This window comes from Sesamum indicum, linkage group LG11, assembly GCF_026168435.1.
Source record: "Sesamum indicum cultivar Baizhima isolate 11 linkage group LG11, ASM2616843v1, whole genome shotgun sequence".
Taxonomy (NCBI): Eukaryota; Viridiplantae; Streptophyta; class Magnoliopsida; order Lamiales; family Pedaliaceae; genus Sesamum; species Sesamum indicum.
Genome location: NC_142667.1, coordinates 12,125,782 through 12,152,266, shown reverse-complemented (window position 1 = coordinate 12,152,266; position 26,485 = coordinate 12,125,782). Strand labels below are relative to the sequence as shown.

The window sequence follows — 26,485 nt, the reverse complement described above, 5'->3', positions numbered from 1 at the left end:
TACCTGTGGATGCCATGTGATATGGACTTTGACTTCGATGTGGGGATTTTAAGTCTCTAAATTTTCTTGTGGGTCAGTGAAGTTTTCTTGGACTTGGGCCCTTTAAAATTTAGGTCGGTTGAACTTTTTTTGGTCAATTTATTTTATAGGAGCGCTTTTTGCGGACTCCTTGGCTCTATCCGAACTGGGCTTTCTGGGGGCACCTATGCCCTTGTTCGAATTGATCTTCCTTCATTTTTTCTTTTTGGATCATTTGAGTTTATTTGTACCAATAATATTGATATAATAAAATTAAATTTATAATAAACTCACATAAAATAAAATATATATCCATATATACAATAATACTTGAATTCATAATTTCTAACTTATTAATATAATTCATTTTAACCTAAAACTTGATAGAGTGTACACAAAGGTAGATTGATGAGTGGAACAATTGCAGGATAAGATGGGAAAATTCTAATTGAAATGAAATTTGGCCAAATTTACATGACAAATATAATACATTTTATTGCACTTGCGGTGCGATAATTTAGTTTTAGAATATCTGATTTGGGTAAAATATTTAGATAAGATATAAAAACTATATACATTGATGTGATAAAGGAATGTGTAATTGTATGGAGGAGCTTGGTCGGCGGGGGCAGTCTAGAAAAGTAGGCTGCTGCCGCTGCGTTGCCTCCATAATGGGCTGACGAGACGATGGATGATCCTTTGTCCGCTTTCAACTTCTTTATCATCTTCATTAATTACAGTTGAACACTTGTTAATTCCACGCCACGCCGCCAACATACAAGAAATGGATGCTTCCTAATCATTGCATTTCAATTTGTCCCCCGACTGCTCATCCAATCCATGTGTTGTTGGGCGGATGAAAATGAGTTATAGATACGACTAAAAAAATCACCCTTTCAACCAAAATTCTCTTCTTGGGTTCATTCACCAACTGTTATTTCTTTAACTCCACTCTATCCCCCCCCCCCCCCCTCACACGCACGCGAATAACGTGTATAAGAGAGAGCCCAGTTCAAGAACTGTCGGTGGATTGAAGATTTTGATTCTGTTCTAGAGGGATGGGAGCAATGCGTTGGCCTTCCGAATCAGAGGTAAATCTTGATTCACTGTACCTGTTGCAATGGAGCTTATTAGTCTCAGTTTGGTTGATTATCGTATTGGTTTTGCCCGTTTTACATCTGGAGAACTATCTGAATTCATTTTCTCGAATCCTTGGATTTAATTGCTTTGCAATGGCTTTATGATACCGATGTGCATGTTAATTCTCATGTTCTGCAAAAATGTATAGATTGTATATGTATATGTGGATGAATATGTAGAATTCTATTCATACTTTATTATTTGATCATTTAGAATTGTATAAAATTGCATTTCGTCTGTGTTTGCGGCTGACTATGTACTACTAGACTGCAATATATATGGAAGATGAACTTCGTTGTCTAGAGCAAGCATCTCTTTTTTCTGCTTATGAATACAATGTGTAAAGATCTGGCAGATCTGGAGAAGGATGAGCATATATACCTTTTCAAACCCGCACCAAGTATGACTTGTGTTCATTTGCCTATTAGTGCAAAGAAATGAGTAGCGTATACAAGTCTGGCCAAACCTGGATTGGCTTATCATTCAGTAGTCAAATAAATGCTTTATCCTCTGACTTTATCTTTTTTGTAGTTTTTGTATGTTCTTTTAGCTATTTTGGTGAAAACATAGTTATATCATAGAGTGGTGTTTATGCTCAAGTTTTTATCTAGTAAAATCGGTGCACTCAGCCTTATATGTTACTGTTGCAGTTGGAGGTAATTAGAAAGAAGGTCGCTGAAATGTCTGGTAAAGATTCCAAACAGGTCAGGGTTGTCATATCCCCCTATAGGATTTGTCCACTTGGAGCTCATATTGACCATCAGGTGCGTTTTGCATCACTTCCTGATTGATTATATTATATGAACCAGAAAGCTATGTGATTGATAGCATCCTCTATTAGCCTTGGTTTTGCAAAAAGTTCTGAGTTACTATTTGTTTCTCCTTTCTGAGTTGTTGATGTTTGCTGTATCTGATTTCTGCAAGTTAACTTTGATCATTAAAGTAGTTTTCTTGTGCATCTAAGCTAGTAAAAAATGTTGACTTGTTTTAGTATGGACATCATCAGAATTATTCCCTAAGACTCTAATCAAGCAATAATCTTATGCCGTATGTTATAGATCCCGGACACTTAACTTTGTGGTTGTTAATTTGATAGTTGACTTTATTCTTTTTGCTATTTGGGGTCAAGTGCTCTGTGATTTCTAGTTCTCAAATTAACAGCCATGAATATGTCTCTGCCTTCTGTAATTTTACAGGGTGGAACTGTTTCAGCTATGACGATCAATAAGGGTGTACTTCTTGGCTTTGTTCCTTCTGATAATTCTCAGGTATGACTTGTTAGAAATATATTGAAATATTGTTGGTCATACAAACAAGAGCGACAACATCTATTAAGTTCGTGAATTGATACTAAAGTAGCGTAAGAGATATTTGTAAGCCTTCATACTGGAGACATCAACTGACCAGGAATTTAACCTTTGAAATTCAAAGCATATGATCTGATCCAACAATGTGGTGATTGGCTAAATTACTATGTTTACTGTATTTTATTGAAACATTAGTGGACCACGGGAACAGGCAGAATCATGATGGGCTTCTACATTTACTTTCTAGAACAAGTTGTTTAAAGGGTTTCTGTGTTCTGTTTGTATCAAGAGCTATTCAGAAACTAACAACTAATCAAAAGCATCTCCGCACTCATTTTTTGGGTGTTAAAATCAAACATGCATTTAACTTTTGTTTGTGAAAGGATACCCCAAAGTGTGCAGTTGTTATGAATTTAACTGGTGATTGCATTTGAGGAATTTTGCAGTCAAAATATTTCCTTTATGCAGCTTTCTGAGATCAGCAACAACTCCATTATTATTTTGTAGGTTCTACTACAATCAAGACAGTTCAAAGGAGAAGTTAGGTTCAGGTGATGATCAGAATATTATTCTAACTAGAATTTCTACAAACGTCCTACAATGCCTGAGCTTGCTTTTGTTCATATAGTCATATGATTTGGTAGAACATTCATATCATCTACTGACTTGATTATTTATGTCTAAAAATGTACAAAGGCGGAAGTGCCTACTGAAGTTTGTTACCAATAATTCTTCTAATACGCCTAACTAATTTGGCCTTCACAATTATGGTTATATAACCATATCTAATTTTTGATATTGTTTGCAAGGGTCAGATTGTTAAATTTATCAAGTTATTGATCAGTGCCCATAATCTCGTTCACATGCCCGATTGGGTTGATCTCTCACGATGCTATTACTGGATTAGGAATTTTGATAACTATATCTTATTTGTTATGGGGATATCCAATTTTATACTCTTGCCTCCCTTTCAGTGCAATCAATCAGTTAATCTTGTATCTATCATATTGCTAGTGTAGTCATTTCAACATCCATGCAATTTACACCTTGATGAATCAATAGTTGGTAAAAGTTCTTCTAGTAAATTATGGAAGCTATTATCATTGAGACAGTAACATAGTGACACTGGTGGCTTATGCATTAACATAACTGAGTGCGTGAAATCGGTATTTCTGTCTATGTCCCTTTTTTTCTACTTACCATACAGTACCAAATACTTAAGCACGTGCCTCCCTTTTCTTCTGCCAAGTAGAAATGATATCAGTGAGGTAGACAATTTATGGCTGTCATGACATAAAAGATATCATGTCTTGTTTCACAGCGTTGATGAAGAACAACTGCCACAAAATTCTGCGGAATTAGAGAATTCAGGTGCTCTGAAGCGTTCCTCCAGTTCACAGGAGGAATGCAACTGGGGAAATTATGCAAGAGGAGCACTTTATGCATTACAGAAGAGAGGAAATCATCTAAAAAAGGTTTACTTTTTGTCTCTCTTTAATTGCTTTCCTTAAATTTGTATTCTAAAACAAGTTTGTTGGAAGAGAGGAAACGATATTTGAATTCTAAAGATATGTATAGTAGTAAAAGTCAAACTGTGCTGGTAATACCGCATTGGTATTACACCAGTTTAGTCAGGGGAAAAAAGAACAGCTGTTTGTCTTGAATTTTAGCAATGTGGAATACTTTCAAGACTTTCAACATTCCTTTCATTTTCTTGATTTCATTTGGACACTGTTACAAAGTAAACATTATTTGCAAAATAAATGCATTTGCTTTTAGGGATGTCCACAAATAATGTCTCATTTCTTAAAATGACAACTTTTTTCCCAAAGGGCCCTATCGGTTAAGTGAAACCATGTAATTCCACTTACGCTCCACTTTCGAAGGCAAAACTGTAAAGCCCATGTCTTTCCCCTTTTTCTTTCTCACCTAGATATCTGTGCCAAGACAAATAGATCATTCAAATTGGAAATGAGAGAGTACGAATTATGACTTACCAAATAATGCGGCTTGATACATTCTGAAAAAGTAATCTGCATGTTAACAATAAATCTTTGCCTCGTGTCGCTTTATGATGCCATCATAAAGGGCCCTTGAGGATATACCGTTGCTTAGACTTGGTACGTTAAAGCACATTCACTTGTGAAATTTTATTAGTCTTGAAAATAAGTTCCCACGACGTACTTGAGTTATTCTTTTGAATTTGAGGCCTTTGTTTATGTTCTAAACAATGTCCTGTGATTGTCTGGTATTTCTCAATGCCAGATCCTTAAAGTGCTGGTAGATTGTGTAACTGGAGCTGATAAAAGGCTAGCCTAAAGTATATTGACTCAGTTTTTTTCAAGTATTAACTGGCCACATTCATTTCACTTTAAGTGTCGAAATCATTGATCATTTTTGAGATCATTATAGATTTAATGCAGCATTTCTTTGATGATGTGAGTTGAAATCTCATATATATATGGTTAAATCTGTGAGTAAATGCCTGTGTCTTCTGTAAACTTTCTTCCTTTCTCTTAACTCGTACATGATATATCATATCATTACTTTTACAGCTACTCAGGTTTATCCTTAGATTAGACAAACTTTATTGTGATTGCAGGGCATTATTGGATTTATCTGCGGGGCTGAGGGGCTAGACAGTTCTGGCCTTAGCTCTTCTGCAGCTGTTAGTATACTTCTCATAAACTCTTCTATCAACTACATGTTATGTGATGAGATGATTGGTTCTAACTTTCCAAAATAAAATCGAGTCTCTTACTGTAACCATTATAATTGTTAATAAGTTCCATATATAATCTTCCATCATTTACAAGACTGTGGTGAAACTAACATGTCATTCTGATTTGGTCCTCAGTACTAGTTGGCAAAAATAGTTCTCGCCTCCAACTTTATTTTACAAAAATATTCATGCATACAGTTACTTACTGTACAATAATTAACAAGAGTTCTGGGTCATACTCCCTGGGATAGCGGCACTAATTTAAGGTTGTAACATAAGCATCTGATCACAGAATATCATAGGAGTCTTCATGAGCTTTATGTGTGTGGAAGTGTAAAGGCTAATGCTTTACTCATAAAGGACTCATTTGTTTATAGCATTAATCTGCTAAACAAAGAACTTTCCGGATGATCATGGATCTTACACGTTTTACCTGTAACGAAAAGTAGCTTAGTATGTAATCATCATGATGCATTCAGGTATTCAATGCAGTATACTAGAGTGAAAATCATGTCCATGCCAAAATTTCTTTGTTTCTTGTAACATGTGAACAAATTTTAGGCAGTATTATGTCTCTTTTATTACTGAAGAATCTTGTTTGACAGGTTGGAGTGGCCTACTTGTTGGCTTTTGAAAGTGCAAATAAGCTTATAATTTCTCCTACGGAAAATATTGAGTATGATAGGTATGATTTTTTGATACAATAATTGCAACTGGCACTCTTTTTTGCAATTACTTAAGCAGACAGATTATTGCAGCTTCTATCCCTTATTTTCAGAAGGATAAGGACCTTGATAGATCAAATTAGTATCTACTTGCTTAAGAAGTATGCATTTGTATCACTTTGACGCAGTTTTCCCAAAAAGCCTCTCATTATGTCAAAGAGATATTCGGGAAACATTAAAATGAACCGCCTTCTAATGGCCTTGGGTGTTTGAGATGGCACTTCAGTGTGTGATTTTTTCACTCTAATTTGGTTTATTGCCAGTTCAGAGCTTGGGGTTTGATAATTATCTTTTTGTGGCATTATGTTTGCAAGTGGTTTTTGGCTAATCATTATTGTTTTAGAGCCAGAAACTACATTACACAGGGAAAGAGAGAAAGTAGGTGGACCCCATAATATATTTACTGGAGATAGACTAGTAAATTATTTATCTCTGTTTGTTTTCAGAGAATGAGATTTGAATGAGGATCCTTCATGCTTTTTTTTTATCCTTCGAGACAAACTTGTTAAGAGGGTCGTGCATCTAAATTCAAGCACATTTGAATCCTCATTTTGGAGTCTCTTGCATTTGAAATATGTGGATCCTGCAATTGCAGACCAAATTGATACCATCATCTTGGAATATCTTGTCTATACCCCTTACGGCTAGGTTTTTCTCGCTAGCCAACTTGGAGCTTGCAAATTGTTATCTGATTCTTGTTACTGTTACCTATACAAGTAACGGTAATGTAATATTGATCTCAGGATGTTAGGAGGTTGATATTTAGACTAAGCATTTATAACCAAATGAAACATACCACAAAACAGTTGAGGTATTTAATTTCCATATGTTTCTATTTGAGACAGAACGTGTCTATGTACACTTCAAAGTTTTATGGGCCACCCTTTTATCTTTACTTTTTGCTTTGGAGATTTCATGGTCTGTTGCTGCGCTAAAAGTTGTACTATTTCTAGAACCATTCTTATTTTGATCCAACTTCTCCAAATATGCAGGTTAATCGAAAATGAATACTTAGGTCTGAAAAATGGCATATTGGATCAATCAGCCATTTTGCTTTCAAGCTATGGCTGTTTAACTTGTATGAACTGCAAGGTAAATGCTTGCCATTTCTGTACACATATTTTCAGGATTAAAGTAGACATTTCCAAACTGAAATGCTTTGCTTTATTTTATTTATGTTAGTTTTACTTACTTTTGCATAATATTCTATGTTGCATATTGTGTTGCTCCAAAACATGCCATTTAAAACTTTTGGTGAACGTCTTGGGATTTAGTTTCTGAGGTTGTATTATTGATACAATACAAAATGGTTTATGAACATATGCAGAACTACCAATGCTGAAACTTTATACCCCTCTCTGGAAGACTTTCTGAACAGCTCAAGAAAAATAACTGAATGAGGAAAATCTATGAGAGAATCAGACCGTGCTTTCCTATTTGATTTAAATTACTGAAGTGGTTTCTGAAGATGTGGTTGATCACTAATTTAGCAGATGCTAAAAGCAATAATCTATTGTTGATCTTAAAAGCTTCTAGTGTAGGCACATTTTTAGGTTCTTTGATTTCTATCCGATGTTCAATTGGAAAATAATAGCAATAAGTTACAGCTTTTCTGTGCCTATTTGCACTCATTAGATAATTACAACTCTTTCTCAGTCCATGTGTGCTCATAGATGCATACATACATCTGAGCTTTTACTGAAAGAACATGTGCTCAAATTTCACACGTTTAGGAGTCCGAAGAGGTAGACGACTTTCCAACTTAATCTATTTCTATTTGGAGATTTCTCATATGCAATTTGCAAAGGTGGACTCCAATTTCATAAACTAGTCACACCGTCATGCTTAATCATATTGGAGCAACCTCTTAACAGTTTGTATGAAAGAAGCTATTTGTTAGCAATATAGTGCTGCTGCTAATATAAAATTGAAAACAGGCTCTTATAATTTTTCTTTACTGCCATTATATGGTGTTTTCATTCATTCGGTAAGGCCTTCGCTCTGAACCCCTCCCCTATAATCAATTGAAATGCACGGGTTTCAGTTGATTAAATTTATTTCCAGTTCAAAATTGTTATCTGTATTTGTGTTCTTTATGTTTTTTGTTTTTTTCTGGATCAATATGGTATACTTTAACATCTAGTGATTATCTTGTTAAGTTTCATTCAGAAACCTCTGAATCTGATCTCTCTGTGCAGACCAAAGAACACAGACTTATTCGACCTCCAGAATCAAATGCAAACCATAACAATGAAACAAAGAAGCAATTCAATATATTACTAGCGTTTTCAGGCTTAAAGCAGGCTTTGATAACAAATCCTGGTTACAATTCCCGAGTAGCTGAATGTCGAGAGGCTGCAAAAATTCTGCTTCAGTAAGTCCGTGTTATACTATAGTCCCGGATGTCCTTATTTATTTGTGTGCTATGGCTTAAGAAAATTGTCGCATTTCTTTAGCATAAACACGAAAAAAAAAATGGCATTTTAAATTCTTGGTTTTTCACTTAACATAAAATGATTCGTGTTTCTCAAAATCGAAAGTTTAAGGCCCTAAGAAATAATAGGTATGCAGGACATTCAAGTTCTCAAGAACTTTTTATTTCTCCAACTCCTAGAAGTAGACTTATTATTTCTCCAACTCCCGGAAGTAGACATATGGCTCGTTTTTGCATCACTTAAACTTGCCAGTCTTTTGATGCTAAAGTACTTGGTTCAATTGTGGAAAATGAAAAATCATGAGTTCATATGTTGGAGTTCATTTCTAGTTTGACTACTGAAGACAGACCAAGGAATCTAATTGTGGAAAATGAAAATCCTGAGACAGAATGATTTATCCCTTGATAATTGATTCGTTTAAGCACTTTTCAGTATAAGCAAAAACCAAGGAAATAGCAATAGTGTTTTAAGGTATCCTAAAGTTGCGGTTAAACCGAGACATTTGGATTTGAGGGAAGGTTATGAGTAAAGGATTTTGAACAACTCCAAATCGAGTTGATTCCATATCGCCATAGTGATACAAATATATTTAATTTAAGGATTTGAGATCTATAATAACTTAAAATTATCCAGAATGACTGCATTCGACTTTTCTATTATGCATTTCAAATCCTTTAAACCCCAAATCTTTCAGTCCTAACACACTCCAGAAAAAGTCTAATATCTTTGCCATTTTCATTTAATCTCCCTCTCAATCCCTTTTCGTCGTTTTGGTACCATAAATTTCGTTTGTTGATCTTTTTGCTTCTTTAAATTATTGCAAACAGAACAACTACAAAATTTGGTGATCATTTTCTGTCCATCAATCTTCTATATTGCAGGGCTTCTGGGAATGAAGGGCTAGAGCCTCTCCTGTCTAATGGTAATATAACTAGCTTTCTTAGTCTGTGATACTCATACAATATCATTGCTATTTTTGATAATCCATTTAAATTGGCTGCAGTTGACCCCAAAGCTTATGAGGAGCACAAGGTGCATTTCTGACTTGAACTTTTCTAAAGTGATTTTTACTCCATTAACAGCATGGCATATGTTTCTAGCTTCTGCCCTTACCATTTTCACGTTTTACACTGTACTATTACCTGACCAGCTTTTGTATACTGCACCAGACAGAATAAAAACCTGAATATATCGACTTAAGCTTCACTTTTTGTCCTTTGTTTTCACTTTTGAGGTCAATGTTGGTGAATTCCATTGCAGGGGAAATTGGATCCCAATCTTGCGAGAAGAGCAGAGCATTATTTCTCCGAGAATAAACGCGTTACAAAGGGTATGATTCATGCCCTTACAGAAACATCCTTGAATATTACTTTTTCTTGTCTCTCTATCTGCCCTTCCATTCAAGAATTGCTGTTGTATTATTGATACCTGTTTTGATTCAAGGGCTCGAGGCTTGGGCTTCTGGAAATATAGAGGATTTTGGAAAGCTCATTTCTGCATCTGGTTTGAGTTCTATCAAGAACTATGAGAGTGGTATAGTTTCCAACTACACATATATATGCTCTTTTGCTAATAATTATTCAGAAAAAGAAGGGACAAGTACCATTCTTAAATGTGATACCAAAAATCCAGAGTCTAATCTTGTTTACAATCTTGATAGGTTGTGAACCACTTATTCAACTTTGCGAGATCCTTCTAAGAGCTCCTGGTGTTTATGGTGCTCGTTTCAGTGGTGCTGGATTCAGAGGGTGCTGTATTGCATTTGTAGATGCTGATCGTGCTTTAGAGGCCGCATCGTTCATCAGGCAAGAATATCCAAAGCTACAACCAGAGTTAACAAGCCAGATTGACCAAGAAGGGATGGTCCTCATATGCGATGCTGGTGGTTGTGCTCGTGTAATTTGACCCACCATACAACGTGCACTCATTTTGAAACATCAAATTTGATTCATTCTAATATGTGGTACTCATTTATAGCTCTAGCAATAGACAGTAGCACAGTGCCACAATGTCAATACTTACAGGTTCATCAATGGAAGATAAATTCTTGTCAATTGAGAATCCGAATGCCTACGTCTTTGTAAAATGGGTGTTGCAAATAGCACAGTTTACGAGTAACATTGCCATCATCAGCATTGTACCGGAACAGGAAACCACCTTAGGTCCACACATTGCTAAGAATTCTGAGCACATCCCATTTGAAGGTTGTAAACAAAGAGAGTCAGTAACCTCATATAACACTGCAATTCCCGACTTCAGAGATGTGAAATATAAAAGAACATGTAACATTATCAATATTGAGTGTATGAGATCCTGATCCTTTCTAAGTTTGTAAAACATTTAACTTTTTACTCCGTTGCAGAAAACAGGAAAGGGGTAGGTCACAAATTGATATCTTTGCTTAACAGACTACTGATTCCGGCAATCTGGTAGCTCCAACACTACATGCATACTGAATGCCTCAGTCTGCACACACAATGGCTGAGGTCTCAAGTTTTAGGCTTCTTTTGAGAAGCAGTATCTCCAGGCTCAGGCTTGCGCTTGATATTTAAGAAGTGCTCGACCTGGAACACAGAGGAAATAAAAACTAATTAAACAGGGTTATAACTGCATAAAACTGAACACAAAAGATGGAGTAGACAGTTCTATTCGCCTGTTAATCACACATTCCTGCACTCACAACATCCAGAGGTCTCAAAATAGTTTAATGCCCCCTAAAATGTCTGTATATTGAGGCAAGCAAGCTCAAATGTATTCTAAGAAACGAAATGAAACTGCCTGAAAATGGGAACATTCTTGTGATCACTGACCTTTTTATCACCAAGCATGGGGGTCAAGCCTCCAGCAAAGTCCTTCTCTACAGTTGCAAAAGTATTTCTCGGATCACTACTTTGCCTGCAAAACATGATATTACCTCAAATCGAACTGCCGTTGGAACCACAATTCAAATTTGAAAAATTAGAGGGAATTGGAAACAAAAGAAATAGGAAATATAGCATAGTAGTCCTGAGACAGTTGACTGCTGGTACGTATTTTTGGTGAACTAGTGTATAAAGATATTTCTGAACCTAATTTATAATAGAATATAATATGCGTATTTTGGAGTGGATTAATTTCGTTCCCTAAGTTGTCATGCCCTTCCTTTTCATTACTTTCTAAACCTAATTTCCATAGAATGACCATGCAGATTATTTAATAAACTAATCTTGTTTCCAAATTTATTGTTCACATCCTTTCTGTTACTTTCTATTCAAAGATTTTGTTAGTTATATTTTATTGCTTTATTTTAGAATATGGTGATTCATATGATAACCTAATTCGTCTGAATATTAAATTCATATAAATTTGCACGCATAATAGTTAATTTATTGCTTCATGTTTATTTTATATTGCCAATACATCCATAATGTTCTGATAGTAAATTTCTCCTTTTTCCAATACAGTTGTGTGTACTAGTATGGGTTTATTTCCCATAGCTGCCTTCCATTGGCTTTTTAATGCTTAAGATTAAATGTCCTCATCAAGGACGTGAGGCAATACATGAACAGATGAATCTTATCAAGATGCGAATGTAAATGAAGAGGGAACGAAAGTGAATCATACCCTGGCTTTACATGCCCGCTTAAAACAAGATATGGTGTTTGTAGTTTAGCTTGAGCTTCCCTCATTCTCTCCACTGAAAGAGATGGTGTATCTGCATTTTTCATCTGCTTTACCTTCAATTCTTCCTGATACTGCCGCATGCGCTTTTCTTGTTTCATCTTTCCAGGCCCCTTTCCATGGAACTTGTGTGAAAGTAGCCGAAAGGCTTCTTTTGGTGTCAACTGTTGCAGAGGAAAAGCGGGTTCCATAAGAAACAAAATTAATTTATGTGCTGCACTTTTCATCTTAACCTAGATATGGTTCATCAAAGCAGGAGGATGGTGGTCCACTATTCTTGTTTTGTTAATATGCCGCGAAATATAATAGTTAGATGTTTACCTACAGCTCTTAGATGAAACATCTCTTTTATTTGAGTGACGTAAACAGCAATGAAGCTGAATTAATTGATTTTTTTCTGTATAACTGGGTTCTCTTCAAATTGGTGTAACTAGGACTGTGAAATCTGGTTCAACTAAGGAAATTAGAATTTCAGAAATATGGTAGCGGAGTATTGTGTCTGAGTAAAAAGCATTTTGCCCCTTAGACAAAATAATATAATTTAATGAAGTTTAGCTGGTTAATCAATCATAGTAACTGACAAAGTCATAACTTAATCCAGTGACTTCTGTGATTTCTGACCTGGTAATACACATAACATTAGTAGTAGCCAAATCTTTTCTTTTGGGGAGGATGTTATAGAGCAGGTAAATGAATCAGGCATTAAGCTATATCAGGTACACAGTCCAAACATCACATTACATGCTCAGTTTCCTAAACAACTGCAGTTGAAAATTAATGATCAGAAAAAATAATAAATGCAACTACAAAATTATGTAGGATGCACAATGACGATAGCAAACAAAACGACCAGCCACAGAAATATAACACCTATGATATAAGTGAAAGACAATGAATCAACAAAAGAGGGCACTTACGATTCGTCCATACTCATCTGTCCTCTCAATCCGTATTTCTTTTGCCGCATCATTGTCATAAATGCCAACAAGTTTGCTTTTCTTCTTGTCCATATTTCGACCACCCCATTCGATAGTTTCCTTCAGTGTTCCCCGATCTTTCAGAAGCTTGAGAGCACCAGCTAGACCCTTCCCAACTGCAGATTCATGTATTGTCTCGTCTGGTACAACCTCCTCTTTTTCCTCCTTTGCAGGAGTCTCATCTTTCATGGTTTCTTTTACCTCAGCCCAACCACCAGCTTCATCCTTCATTTCCTGATCAGAGGTACTTGGTGCCACATCTTCCTCCATGAAAACATCTTCACTTTCAGGATTTTTCTCTTCTGAGGGAGTACAGAAACTATGAGAAATAAAACTATACAAGCAAAAGGAAATCTAGTGTCATTAAGCATTTCCTCATCTAAGAATGACTAAAATTCAGAAATTAGTGCATAACTATGGGAAAGGTAGTCGAAAATCCATGATGACACAAGCAGATGGACAACATTGAAGCAGATGTACCACAATAACTGCTGGGCACAATCAAATGCCAGATACAAAGAAACCAAATACACACACAGAGCAAGGTACAGTCAAAACATCAGAAAATTCTAATGCTAATAGATGAAAATGCAATGACAAATAAAAAGAATACAGCTAAACCAGGATACTACATCATAGCCCATAACTGGATCGGACTAAAGAATACAATTGGACTTAATAAAAGGCGTGAAGCCAATAACTCCATGAGATTGTTCCTTTGAGCTAGTTGAGATTATCCAACTAGAGTTATGAATTCGGGTATCTTCTTTTAATATCTAATGTAAAGAATGTATAGCTATAACCAGCAGCAGAATCTAATTGTTAATGAGGCAGAAGGATCTTTGAGGAATAAAAGAATTAGCAGTCTTTTCCTATTCAGCCGTCAGCCCTTAGAATCAGGCCTAAGACATTTCCTCCCTTTGCTGTAATCGCTTGACATCCCAAGAAAATATTTAGAGTAGTTCTAGCTAATAAAAGGGTGAAAAGGAGGGGAAAAAAATGAATGCGCAAGAGTTGCAGTCACTTCAAAGATTGCATACCTTCATCAAGCTGCAAACCCCAGACAAATTCTTCCATCTCTGTGAAGATAACTTTGTTCTCTTGTTGATCAACAGAGCCTGAATTTGGATTTTCTGTTGTTGAATCATTGGCGGAGGAAGTGGCAAGGAGAGTTATCACCTGCGGAGCAGATTTTTCTTCCTCATCTTGCTTTTTCAACGCTATTTTTCTTGCCCTCTCCAAGGATTTCCTGAGCTCATCATCGTCATCACCAAAAACAGGTGCGTCATCTTCTTCTGTCTGCATTGCAGGTACTTGCTCTTGACGAAGTGCTTTAGATGCCTCATCTGCTTTAGCATATGCTGATTCATAAGCATTTCTTCTCATCTCAGCCTCAATCTTCTCTTGTTCCTCCCTAAGATTTTGCCTTCTTCCATCATTCCGTGAACCGAGATCCCCAGCGCCCAAACCAGCAGATCTAGCCTCTGCTTCAAGGGCATCTAAGTCCAGCTTCTCCTTTTTCCGCAAAGACTTCTTTTTCTTTGGCTTTTTGAACTTTGTCATTTCGTCTTGGGTATAATAATCTGTTAATATCTTCGCAGTTGAATTAAGGTCTTCACCTCGAGTGCTGGTCGAAACCCCCTGAATCCTTCTCCGAAGCTGCCATTATATTACAAGACCTAAATTTAACATAATTCTGCGTTTATATGAGTAACTAGTTATCATACACATGCGCACAAATAAATTACCTCTTCCAATTTCCTTTCAGCTTCACCAGTGAAACGTCCACTGGAATCAAGCGTCACCCCCTGTAACAAAAATCAAGAAATTAAAAAGGAACATATTGACACAAAGAGAGACCACCAAAAAGAGCTTTCAAGATTAAAAAAAAAAGAAGAAGATAAAAATCAACCTCATCTGCAACCGGATCATCATACTGTGGAAGTATTTTCTTCTCAGCACCGGGTTCATCGCTGAACCTAACAAAAGTGGAAAAAGGAGAATGAGTCACATGGACTTCATAAGATGTAACTAAATGTTTTGTTAACCTTACTTGTCATCATAAATTCCAGTTTTCTTCTTTGCAGCCTTATAAGCCTCATCCCTTCGTTTCTGCTCTCCAATCTCAACATTTTCAAGCATGTCAACCTCTGATATATACAATTAACGTCACCTTAGGAAATCTGAGTCCAGAAAATACCCCACAGGATGAAAAATACTGGAGACACAGTGAAAGGGCTATTAAAGAAAGGAGAACTACTAAATAACTTACCTTCATTGATGTCCCCATCGGCAAGTATGCTTTGATCTTTGAGCGTCAAAACCACGGCCCCACCTTCAAGTACTTTGTCAAGCCCATGAAGAATTTTGACCCCCCCTAAGTCCTCTGCCGAAAGATGATAAAAGACAAAAGTCACATAATGTCAGTGACAAAGGCAGACCCCAGAAGTATGTCTGAGTCTATATTCAGTAACCAAGGTTATGCATTCCAGGATTTGAACAGCCTAGCATCCCTACAGTTTCTATTTCGAACCCGGAGATGATGGATTTATATATAGACCATATTCAAAGGAAATAACCTCATCTAAGAAATCCATAAACAGAGTATCAGAAAACATAGAAAAAAAAAGTTACTGGCTTCAAACGCATGCTGAAACATTAAGTGACACTAGAGTTTCTTCATATGAGAATTAGTGTGTCAGCATGAGTTAAAAGGAGATATACGTGTTGTGTGTTCAGCTGCTGCCTCCTCGTCGCTTTCTCCACCATTCATGTTGTCCTGTTTCATTCAGAGAAATATGTTATCACGATTCTCTACTAACCATGCGTTATACAAAGAAGTAAAAGAAACATTTCACAACCTTTTAAGTTGCAACAACACTAAGTTAAGACAACAAACCTGCTCCTCAAAAATTTTAGAAAGCTGCAAAGCTTTCTCCTTTTCAGCAGTCCTTTTCTCTTCAAGCTTTCTGCTCCTGTTTACCCAAGCTAAAACCTCAGAAGCTCCTTCAGACGGCTTCTTCAGTCTTTCTTCTCTCATTCTGAGATCAAAGCAAACATCCAATTTTAGTTTGCTACTAATTTACTATCGCCTCAAGTTTAAAAACAAAATGCAGAGCCACAGTTTCCTACTGATTCACTATCGCCTCAAGTTTAAAAACAAGATACAGAGCCACATTCTTCTCGGTGAAACACACAACTATATGAAGCTGTTACACACCACCACCCAAAAGATGGAAGCCAACTCCAGTTCTTCTGGGGGCAAACTTGTACAATTTCAAACTCCACGTGATGTAGCCAATATACCCGGTTTTTAGTACTGACAAGAATAGGCAAACAACATTCTTCTAATAATGAACACATTCAGATTGCAAAATTACCACATTCGAGTAATAAAAGTTGGCGCTACCTGTTAAGAATGCTTCGGAAAATTGCATGTATAAGTATTCAGTTGGGAATGAACATCATTAGGTTAAAATATACTACAGCACAATCAACATCGACAACTTCCATTACAGGAGATAAAAAACATCTTCAAAATAAATCATCTACTGCACAAATTAATATCATCCAATATTAAATTTACTAATAAATAGAAGAGACCACTAAGTGAACTGCTTCCTCTCTTTGTGACAGCAGCCTAACTCGACAACTTTTGATTTGTGTAAAAATAACATATTTGCCCCCCCCCCCCCGTCCACAGTCTCCCTACCGTTCAAAAAATCTGCTCTTCCAACTAAACATGAATCCAAATAAGACCGAAGGGTAGGAAATTTTAGTTTGAATGATGCATAAAATTCAATCAAATAGCAAATAGTTTCTAAGAAATTAATGAAGGAGTAAATGGAATGCATCAGGGATCTTCAGAACTAAACATAAAAATTGACTTACTTAGAAATGCGATCCTCTAACTCTGAAGCTGATTGGCGAGATCCAGCAATCGCTGTATCGGCCTTCTCTTGATGCTTGAGGATTTTGGAATCATTCTCATCATCAGAATTATCTGCGAGCTCCTTAGTAGACTGCTTATCACGAGAGTAATCATTCTCCAATCTTGAGTGGCCATCTTTGTCCGTATCCTTGCTCCTGTCATGACTTTCATCCTTCTGTTTACGACTACTTCTCTCTCTGTCCCTTGCTCTGTCCTTTTCTTGATCAGCTTGCTTTTCTTTCTCCCTATTTCTCTCCTTCCCCTTCTCTCTGTCAGCTGTATCTTTACCTCTATCTCTACCATTTTCCTTTTCCCTCTCCCTATCTCTATGCTTTTCTCGCTCCCTATCTTTTGTTCTATCCCTTTCCTTCTCCCTATCTCTGCTCTTTTCTTTTCCCCTCTCTTTTTCCCGTCCTTTGTCAGCATCCTTCTCCAGCTCTTTATCCCTCTCACGTTCTCGCTCCTTCTCCTTTGCCCGGTCCTTTCGTTCTTTATCTTTCTCCTTTTCCCTGTGCTTCTCACGATCAGCATCCTTCTCCCGGCCCCTTTCCCGGGCCTTATCCTTTTCCCGCTCATCTCTGTCCTCCGTCCTCCTATCCCTACTGGACAGTCGATCTTTATCAGAATCCTTATCCTCTTTCTCCCTTTCCTTCAAACCGTCAAGTGCCTTTGACTTTTCATGATCCTTAGTCCTATGCTCTTTCTCCTCTCTTCTGCCACTGTTTTTATTCTTATCTTTGCTTCTATACTTCTCGGAGTCTCGTACTTCATCCTGTTCATTTCCTTCCAAATCATCATACTCCCCTGTCCACCTCTCCCTCATAGGCATGTCATCCTGGTCGCTCGTCTCAACACTTCTCCCACGCCTAGATTCAGCCAAATCTGCCCCCATTGCGAACAAGACAGAGAGATAGCCCCCTGCAGGAATCTAATATCTGTATTCTCCAAACATCGAACAGAAGCAAACAGAAACAATTAAAATTAGCTAATTAACTCGCATCAGCATCAATTTATATATAACAAGAAGTACACTTACAGATGGAAATAACGTCCTCGTAAAACCAACGTTCGAAAAACAAAATAATCACACAACCAAACAAAGGAAACCCTAGATATCAGTCCCCAGCACGGTTCGGCCAAATACCAGCCGGAACACCAGACCAGAACGAGAATGACGGCGGTTTCAAAGTTCCAGATTATCACGGCAGGGTATCAGCTTGAGGCGGCACGAAAGGCGATTCCGCAGGACTTCGGGGAGAAACGTCGGATGGTGAATTCACGTTTTGAGTCTGAAGGAAGGCCTTTGGGTTTGAACTTTGAAGGGCTCAAGTGCTTTCTTGAAGATGCATAGCTTCATTTCCAAATGAGTTTCCTAAAACGGCCATTGAGGCCCGGATATGTATGGATCTATTTATGGGCCATTCCCACAGTAGCCCAATATACAATAACAATGTTTGATATGTAGTAACGTGGCCCATTAGCGCATCTTCACTTATGTTTTTGGGTAAATTAGAGCGACACCCCCAAAGAGAGTTGGAAATATACAAACACCCTATATTTTTTTCAAAATTACAGTACACTCCCTACTGTCAGAAAAAAGGGTAATTTTTATGAATTGTCCCTTTTACCCCCTAGATATGACCATAATTAAAAAAAAAAAAAAACTAAAAATTTATAGGACCAGGAATATAATCAATTGGATGATACTGAGGAGGATGAGGCTAAGAATAATGATTACGAGGATAATGATCACGCTGATAAGAATATATATAGTAAAGATTAAGATTTTGTTGCTAATAGTAATAGAGAATTGGATGAGGCTCAGGTTTCTTGTGATGATGAAAATGTGGGTTGTTTGGATGGTGATGGTAACTTATTTGATTATGAAACTGATAAGCATTGTGAGGTTGTGCATAGTTGTGATAAAGAATTTGGGAGTGGAGATGAAGAATAGTTTGATTTAGAAGTTGGGAAGAAAATGAAGCTTAATATGTACATGAATGGTTGTGAATGAGATGCATGCACTCAAAGAATATGTTATTGAGATAATTAGGAAGAAAAATGAGGATAGCTCAATGTAAAGCTAAAGACGGGCTTTGGAGGATTTATGCAAGATAAGTTGACAAATTCTATATGGTTGATTGTATCCTCTTGATGGGTATACACATTCCACCCCTGTAAAAAGACCAAAACACCCTTCATTAAGGGCATTGTAGTCATTTCGCGATTAGGATCCGCGTGTTTTGTAGTGGGCGGGTCGCAGATGACCCGACCCGGATCACACAGACTGACCGAAGACCCGGATGATGACAACCGTTCGATCAAAACACACACCGATAAGATAAGGCCACATGGCCCAGTACTTGACGTACAACTGTGTTCTATAAATAGACCCCAATGCTCCATAAATGAGGTAACTGTTGTGCATTAATTGAGCTCGAACTTTAAGATCGCATACATTTCTCTCGATTAACCTAACTTGAGCGTCGGAGGGTCATTGTCGGGGACGTGCCCGACGAGCTCACGGTTCGTGTCTTATTCTCAGGGGACCCAAAATCTGGTTCGGATGAGTTAGTCCATCTGCAGTGAGATCGTCTCAGGAGATCGAATAATTCGACTCGGATCACCTCTAATATAGATTTTGTAGGATAATGTGCCTCAAGGATTTCAACACCTCTGCCTTGATTCTTCTCTCATTAGTACATGACCATTTTATTGGACTAAAGTTAGGTGTTGCCATGTTTTGTTGACTGATGTGGCTCAAGGACAATCAAGTGGTGCAACTGTAAATAAACCTCCACCCCACGAATTCATGTTCGAAAAAAGGATTTGGAAAATATTTCTTATTTTCCAAGATTTGCACTCTTTTTATTTAAATTTATAAAATCAATTTATTCATATTTTTTTAATGTTATAAATTATTTTAAAGACTCGAAATTTGTGTGGATAACTACCCTGTTGAAAGGAGACAAAAACAAGAAAGGGAGATGGACCAAATCTATGCTTCCAACAGTGTCTCCACTTATTTAATGGATTGATTATTAATTAATTAAACTTGATATGTGCGTAGCTATCATATACTATTTCTTCTAATTTTGCTTTTATGATAGGTGAAAGCACCTATTTTTTCATTCAATTCTATAATTATTATTAATAATCAACAAAATGAGGTGAAATTACAAGTGGCTGTTGCCCCAAAACTCCACTAAGATGGGAAAAATTATAAATGGGTACGTACCAATCGTATATGCATGGCCATTTCTTTTTATGAACAGTGTGATTATATTATATTAATTATCAACATTAAATATTTATTTATAATTAATTCATAACTAGTAAATTAATAATTATTATTAGAGGATACCAATACCCACATTAATAGAATTTGACCTCATGACTTTATCACTATGTAATCTCAATTTCATCTGTATTGTGCGAGGTATTGTCTACTTTAGTTTCATATGACTCTCACGGTTTTGATCTGAAAAAGCGTCTCTTTAGGAAGAGGAGGCCTTAGAATTTATAAAGTACTCAAACTCTTCATTTGTAACGAACATAGGAATACTTACTTACATCAGAATTAAAAGAAAAAAAAAAAAAGAAATTTCGCAAATCAAGTGAATGAATTAATAATTAATCCATGGCATAAGTCAAACATTGTAATAGAAGCATAGATTGTTGCATGTCCCTTTCTCTTTCTTGTCTCTATTTAACACTAATTTATTATTTTATAATATTAGATGAAAGATGGGGAAATAATATATTTGGTTTCATAAATTAGGTTCGTTTTATTTTTTATCCTATTTATTATGGAATTAGTCCCATAACTTATAAAAATTAGCACTTTTGCTCTTCATAACTTTTTTGTCTACAATTTAATGATGTACCCATGCGTCTAGTATGTGATGGTCAAGTATTTTTGGTTGAAGAGAAAATTGATTTGTTTGGAAAAAAAAATATAACTACATTTGAGGGGAAAAAATCTTGAAGGAAATTAAAAAAAAAAAACAACATAGTGAAATCTCTTTTCGATCATAAAAATTGAATTATATTCTTCTCATATTTCTATAAATTGAAGCTTAGTAGAATCACACAAAGAATTATGTCTTTCATAAGTGAATCAAGTAGACCAAATGAAGCACTCATATACTACTATTGAAAAAATGACCAATTTTTCTTTCAATCAAAAATACGTAACGGCAACCTGCTAGACACGTGAACTATATCGTTAAACTGTAGATGGAAAAGTGCATGAGGACCAAAAATGTTAATTTTTGTAAGTTATGAGACTAAAAGTATTAATCATGTAATGAGCGGGACAAAAAATGACATAAATCTAATTTATGGGACTATAAATGCTATTTTCCCGATGAAAGACACTAACATATATAATGCAGGGTATAAGGCAACACAGTGGGCTGGTTATAAATTGAAATCAAAAGGATCAGTAAGAACGTGCTCACATGCAAATCTGCATCAATGCTATAATTAATTAACCATATAAAGGAACAATTACCCCGTTTTTTCCAAAAATTTAATAAAATTATACGTAAACGTGTTTATGGTTTAAAAATTATATTTAGTAACTTTGATTTTTGTTTTCATTTAATAATATATTTTTTTATTAGTTAAAAATCACCAAATTAAAACAAATTCAATGAAAATTCATATTTACTTCAATTGACTTAGTATTAATTTATTACAAGCTAAATAAATCGTTTTCTGATCAAATTATCTTTATACATCTTCACATGTTAACGCATGAGAAAAAATCATATATCTTCATCCTTATAAAGACAGTTTGATCAGGAAAAGAAAAATGAAGAAGGAGAAGAAATGTTCAATATATCGACGTTTCTAAATTAACAAACATATTTAAAAACCCAATAAAATAAGACAGTATTATTGAAAGTAGACTATATATCTATATTTATGATACTCGAACTCATAATTATTAGTCGTGAACTCTCGAGCAAGGCCTCATTGGCTATGGTGATGCAACCTTTTCAGCACAGTTAATAATGTCAACAGTATTCCCAATTTGGAATGTGAAGATATTATTTTTAATCATATTATATTGGTAATATTCTTATCATAGGGGAGAAGTGCTGAGACTTAGCAATCAGTGACATGGCACCATCACATCCACATAGAGTGCAGCAAATTAAAAAAGTAAATAAATAAATCAAATGTTGTTTTCATCCCTAAAGTATATTTTCAAAGTAAATTCTGATTAGTGTAATCACCAAGGGGTTACAGCAAAATGTGGTATTTACTGACATATAAGTAATCATTTTATCATAGTGTGAATAAGTGCTTTTGATGCACCATTAATCACCATGTTAACAATTAAGTTAAGATATTTTTGAAATTTGCTATAATTATAAATATATTTTTTTTAAAAATTATAGATACCCCTAAAATTATAAATACTCCTTTGTGACAACTCATTGCAGGGGATACTATATTTGTAATTTCAAGAAAAATTTTATAATTTTTTAAACAACGATAAAGTATTTGTAATTAAGGCAAACTTTAGAAAAACCCATTATAATTTATCCTAAAAATTAATCATGAAGCCAATTATGTGAAGATTATTAGAATGGGATCCGCAAGTACGGCTTAGTTGTTCAAATGTCTTTTGAGTAGAGAATATTACTTTTTATCCTGTAATTTATAGATATAAAGTTGTGTGTATAATGCAATTTGCAACTCGATCAGTGTCCCTTTGCGCAAAGTATTGTCCGCTTTAATTTTATGAGGCTCACAAGTTTGTCATGAAGTATGTGCCTCACTAAGGAGAGGAGGCCTTGGGCCTTGTAAGCCACTCAAATTTTTTATCTCCAATCAATGTGGAACGCTTGCCTACGTCGCTGTGATAGTTGTATATCGAGAAAAGGTTGATTTCATAGTTGAACTCTTCTTCTCTAAATAATATTGCTAGGCATTGGCGTTTATGGTTCAACATAAATTGTCTTTCATGATATAACGATTTATTGTACTTAAACTAGTAGCACTACAAATTTTAAGTAATTGAGAACGTTGGTGAGAGCCAGTAAGGATAAAATAGTAATTTCTACTTCACTGTCTTGGAGTTATATAATTATTTTTCTTTCGAATTGAGTATTTGCAATTTCTCAAAAACAAAAAAAATATTCGTAATTATAACAAACCTTAGATGAGTAGCTGTAATTTACCACTAGTTATACAATGACGACAAGAAAAAAAAAACATTATCAATTTATATATTTTTAATGATAAATTTAAAACTCTCCTTAATATTATCTTTTATTATAGTGACAAGAAAAAAATATAATTTGGAGGGCATTTTAATATTGTGTGGATGTGGCCAATGGCCAATCAACACCTAGATTTTGTCAAAACCATTATCATCTGATACTAATTCCACAAACTATAGTTGATCTTTTTATTTCTTCCACTTTGGTCACATCTCACCCACTCTTTCTAGTGCAAACCAATTGTAAGCATACATAGAGCGACATATATATATATATATATATATATATATATATATATCCCACCACATTTGCTTAGGATAAATTGCAATCTACCTACCTGTGTTATAAAAAATAAGCAAACAGCCCTCTTATAGAAAATAAAATAGTAATTTATTCTTCTATATTTTTCAAAATATAGCAATTTATCCCCCTCCCCTCGATGTTTTAAAAAATGAATTAATTACCTACATACCTAAGAAGGTAAATTGCTTTATTTTTTAAAATATAAGAGGATATATTATTATTTATTTTTCATAAGAAAGTAAATTACTTTTTTTCAATATCATAAAAAGGTAAATTACTATTTATGCCCTTTGTTTGTTATATAAACTCCAACCATCTTGCAATAAGGTTGTGGACAACTTATCTTGCGTGCATGCCTTTTATTAATTTAAACTATAGTTTTAATTTTCGTATAGTAATATCAAATATTAATTCATATGGTGTTAAGTTGTAATACTAACTTAGGGTTTAATTATAAGCTGTCTTCTTATTGAGTTTCGTGGTTTTTGAAATCTCGATATTTGACTATAGTCGAGTCCCTCCTTCTTTCTGGAAAATTTTTATACAAATCAGATCTAGCGGAACTAAACCAATCACGCAGTAAGCGTGATACACTTGCAATATAATCAGTCAGTTTTCTTGAACCACACATCAATCACACAATACATCAATCATATAATTAGTTCAAATCTAATTTTCTTAACCTTTATATATAGACTTCTTCTGGGCGTGAAAGCATTCTGCCGAATTTCCTGCTGAAATATGTGTGTTCAAGTTGCTTTCTTTTCTTTTTTTTTTTCACATATCCGACAGTCAGTATCACATCGACTGCTCAAAGCACGCCCCAATGCCCCGGTAGTTTTTCTCTATTAGTTCCCATAAACACGTTGATCCCATGAATAAAGATGGTAAACATATCTAAATTTGAGTTCTTGAAACTCATCAAGAATTAATTATTTGGCTGAATTTCAAATTGCCACTTAAGGTATATATTAAATGTTAATAATTCAAGTTTTTATCACAATAAAATCTTTAACTACTTATTACCAACAAGAATTTCATGTAAATTGTCATCATTTATAAGTACCGACGAATATGACAAAAATGCAATTTTGTCCCGTAACTTAGAGAGGATTGTAACTTCAAAATATTTTTCCTATTTTATTGCTTTGGACTTGTCGTTTGCTTTTTCAAATTACATCAGGATTTCACTCCAACAATTCTTTTTTGATAATAAAAGTCTTTTTTTGACCAATTTAACAAAAAATTATATATGATTTACAAATGGATCCAATTAAATTATAATTTTAATTCTATAATTTAAAAGATTAGCATTTTGTGTCTCATTAACTTTAAATTACCGACGAATCTATATACAATGCCAACAAATTCAAATAATGACAATTTTGTCACTATATTTGCTATTAATTTGAAGATTGTAATCATCACTATTAAAATTATATAACTCATAATTATGATCAAATAAAAATTTTATCACTTAATATATATTAGTGACATTATAATTTTTATTAATTATTATTATTTTGCAGGGGAATTGCTTTGGGTAGGTTTGGTGTTGGGGGATGGGGTGGATAATTCTTCAGAATCAGAATAAAAGTATAATTGACTGTGATTTGTTCTTGACTTTGGCGCGTTGGATGCATCGTAAAGTTGTTCTGATTCTCGAATACTTGTAAATCTTATTTGAAGACAGGTGAATATATCTATCCGTGTAAAGTCATGTCACTGTATGCAATTGTATTTTTTTAGATTATAATTCAATTAACTTTTTTTGGTTAAATTATATTTTGTTATCTGAATTATGCTAATTTTTACACTTTGACATCTATTTTTTTAATTTTTTTTTGGTTAATTTATCATCTCAATTTTACGAAATTTGCACTTTACCATATGTGATCGTTTTTTTAATTGGAAAAACATCGCATGTTGTGCATATGTGAGAATATCACATCACATAACCCATAATATCACATGTGCACTGCATCATATGATGTTTCTTTGACAAAAAAACTTGTGAAAAAATAGTTATAAATGACAAAGTGCAAAGTTTCTTAAAGTTAATATTGTAAATTGACACAAAAAAATAAAAATTAATATCAAATTATAAAAATAATGATAGTTCGAATGACAAAACATAATTAATCTTAATATTTTTAATTTAAAAATAAAAATACGTATCAATTACTCATCAATATGGTATAAAAGTGTAATAGAAAATCCACATTGATTGTGTAAGTTATGAATCACCCCCTACATCAAACACGTGACAAAAATGTTCCCGACAACACAGAAATGCGTCTTACTGGAGATGATGGTCGTTCTGAAGACTCTTCCTCCCACTTCTACATTGTTTACACTATGAACAAAAAATTAAATTAACTTGAGGATTATGTGATTTCAACTACGAAAATCTAACATGTTGCTCGATTTTCGTTCGTTAAAACTCGTCGAAACATTGTTCAATATTTTCCTTTTTCTTGCCCAATCTTAACGTACACCCAATCCAAAGACCTTTAAAAAGATGTTTTAAAACTCAAACCACTAGGCACCAACAAACCTAAGTACGTTGAGTCTGATCTCCATTAACCAACCACAGGCAGCCCCCCAATATAGACAGGACCCCCACCAACATTGCACTAGCTAGATATATTAAGCTCAATCTCTGCTAGATTTACTATCGTCAACTCATAATATACTCATAAATTGATAAATTTATATGTTTCAGTGAAATTTAAATCCGTGATATTCACATAAAGTATTAGAAACCTCAATCATTAGGCCATTGCGCTATTGGTATTTATAGTTTTATTGGGGTAAATTCCAATGAACTCTCTGAAATTTGTCGTAGTTACAAATATCCCTTCATTATTTAAAAATTTAAAAGTCACTCCTAATATTAATGATCGGCTAACAGTACACCATCATGACAGGCCATTGTAGAGGGTATTTGTAATTTTTTAAACATCAATAAAATATTTATAATTACGATAAATATGAGAAGATTCAGTTATAATTTGCCCTATTTATT

The 26,485-nt window shown here is 34.9% G+C and overlaps 2 protein-coding genes across 2 annotated transcripts; one reads left to right on the top strand and one right to left on the bottom strand.

Annotated features, from left to right (window-relative positions):
- The first annotated feature begins 605 nt into the window (after positions 1 to 605).
- On the top strand, positions 606 to 10,401 carry GALAK (galacturonic acid kinase). The gene is made up of 14 exons (XM_011095758.3): positions 606 to 1,109; positions 1,809 to 1,922; positions 2,355 to 2,426; positions 2,973 to 3,016; positions 3,787 to 3,940; positions 5,068 to 5,133; positions 5,793 to 5,872; positions 6,905 to 7,004; positions 8,111 to 8,286; positions 9,229 to 9,269; positions 9,351 to 9,379; positions 9,608 to 9,677; positions 9,791 to 9,880; positions 10,008 to 10,401. Exons 1-14 carry the CDS (start codon positions 1,077 to 1,079, stop codon positions 10,250 to 10,252), a joined length of 1,314 nt encoding a protein of 437 aa, XP_011094060.1. The 5' UTR covers positions 606 to 1,076; the 3' UTR covers positions 10,253 to 10,401.
- Positions 10,402 to 10,611: 210 nt separating this feature from the next.
- On the bottom strand, positions 10,612 to 18,251 carry DOT2 (SART-1 family). Its single transcript, XM_011095759.3, has 13 exons — positions 17,952 to 18,251; positions 16,876 to 17,850; positions 15,884 to 16,025; positions 15,709 to 15,763; positions 15,257 to 15,370; positions 15,038 to 15,134; positions 14,897 to 14,963; positions 14,733 to 14,792; positions 14,025 to 14,643; positions 12,925 to 13,286; positions 11,951 to 12,171; positions 11,158 to 11,242; positions 10,612 to 10,911 (listed from the first exon to the last, which is right to left on the bottom strand). The coding sequence occupies exons 2-13, from the start codon at positions 17,805 to 17,807 to the stop codon at positions 10,837 to 10,839; spliced, it is 2,829 nt and encodes a 942-aa protein (XP_011094061.1). The 5' UTR covers positions 17,808 to 17,850; positions 17,952 to 18,251; the 3' UTR covers positions 10,612 to 10,836.
- Between the last annotated feature and the right edge of the window lie 8,234 nt (positions 18,252 to 26,485).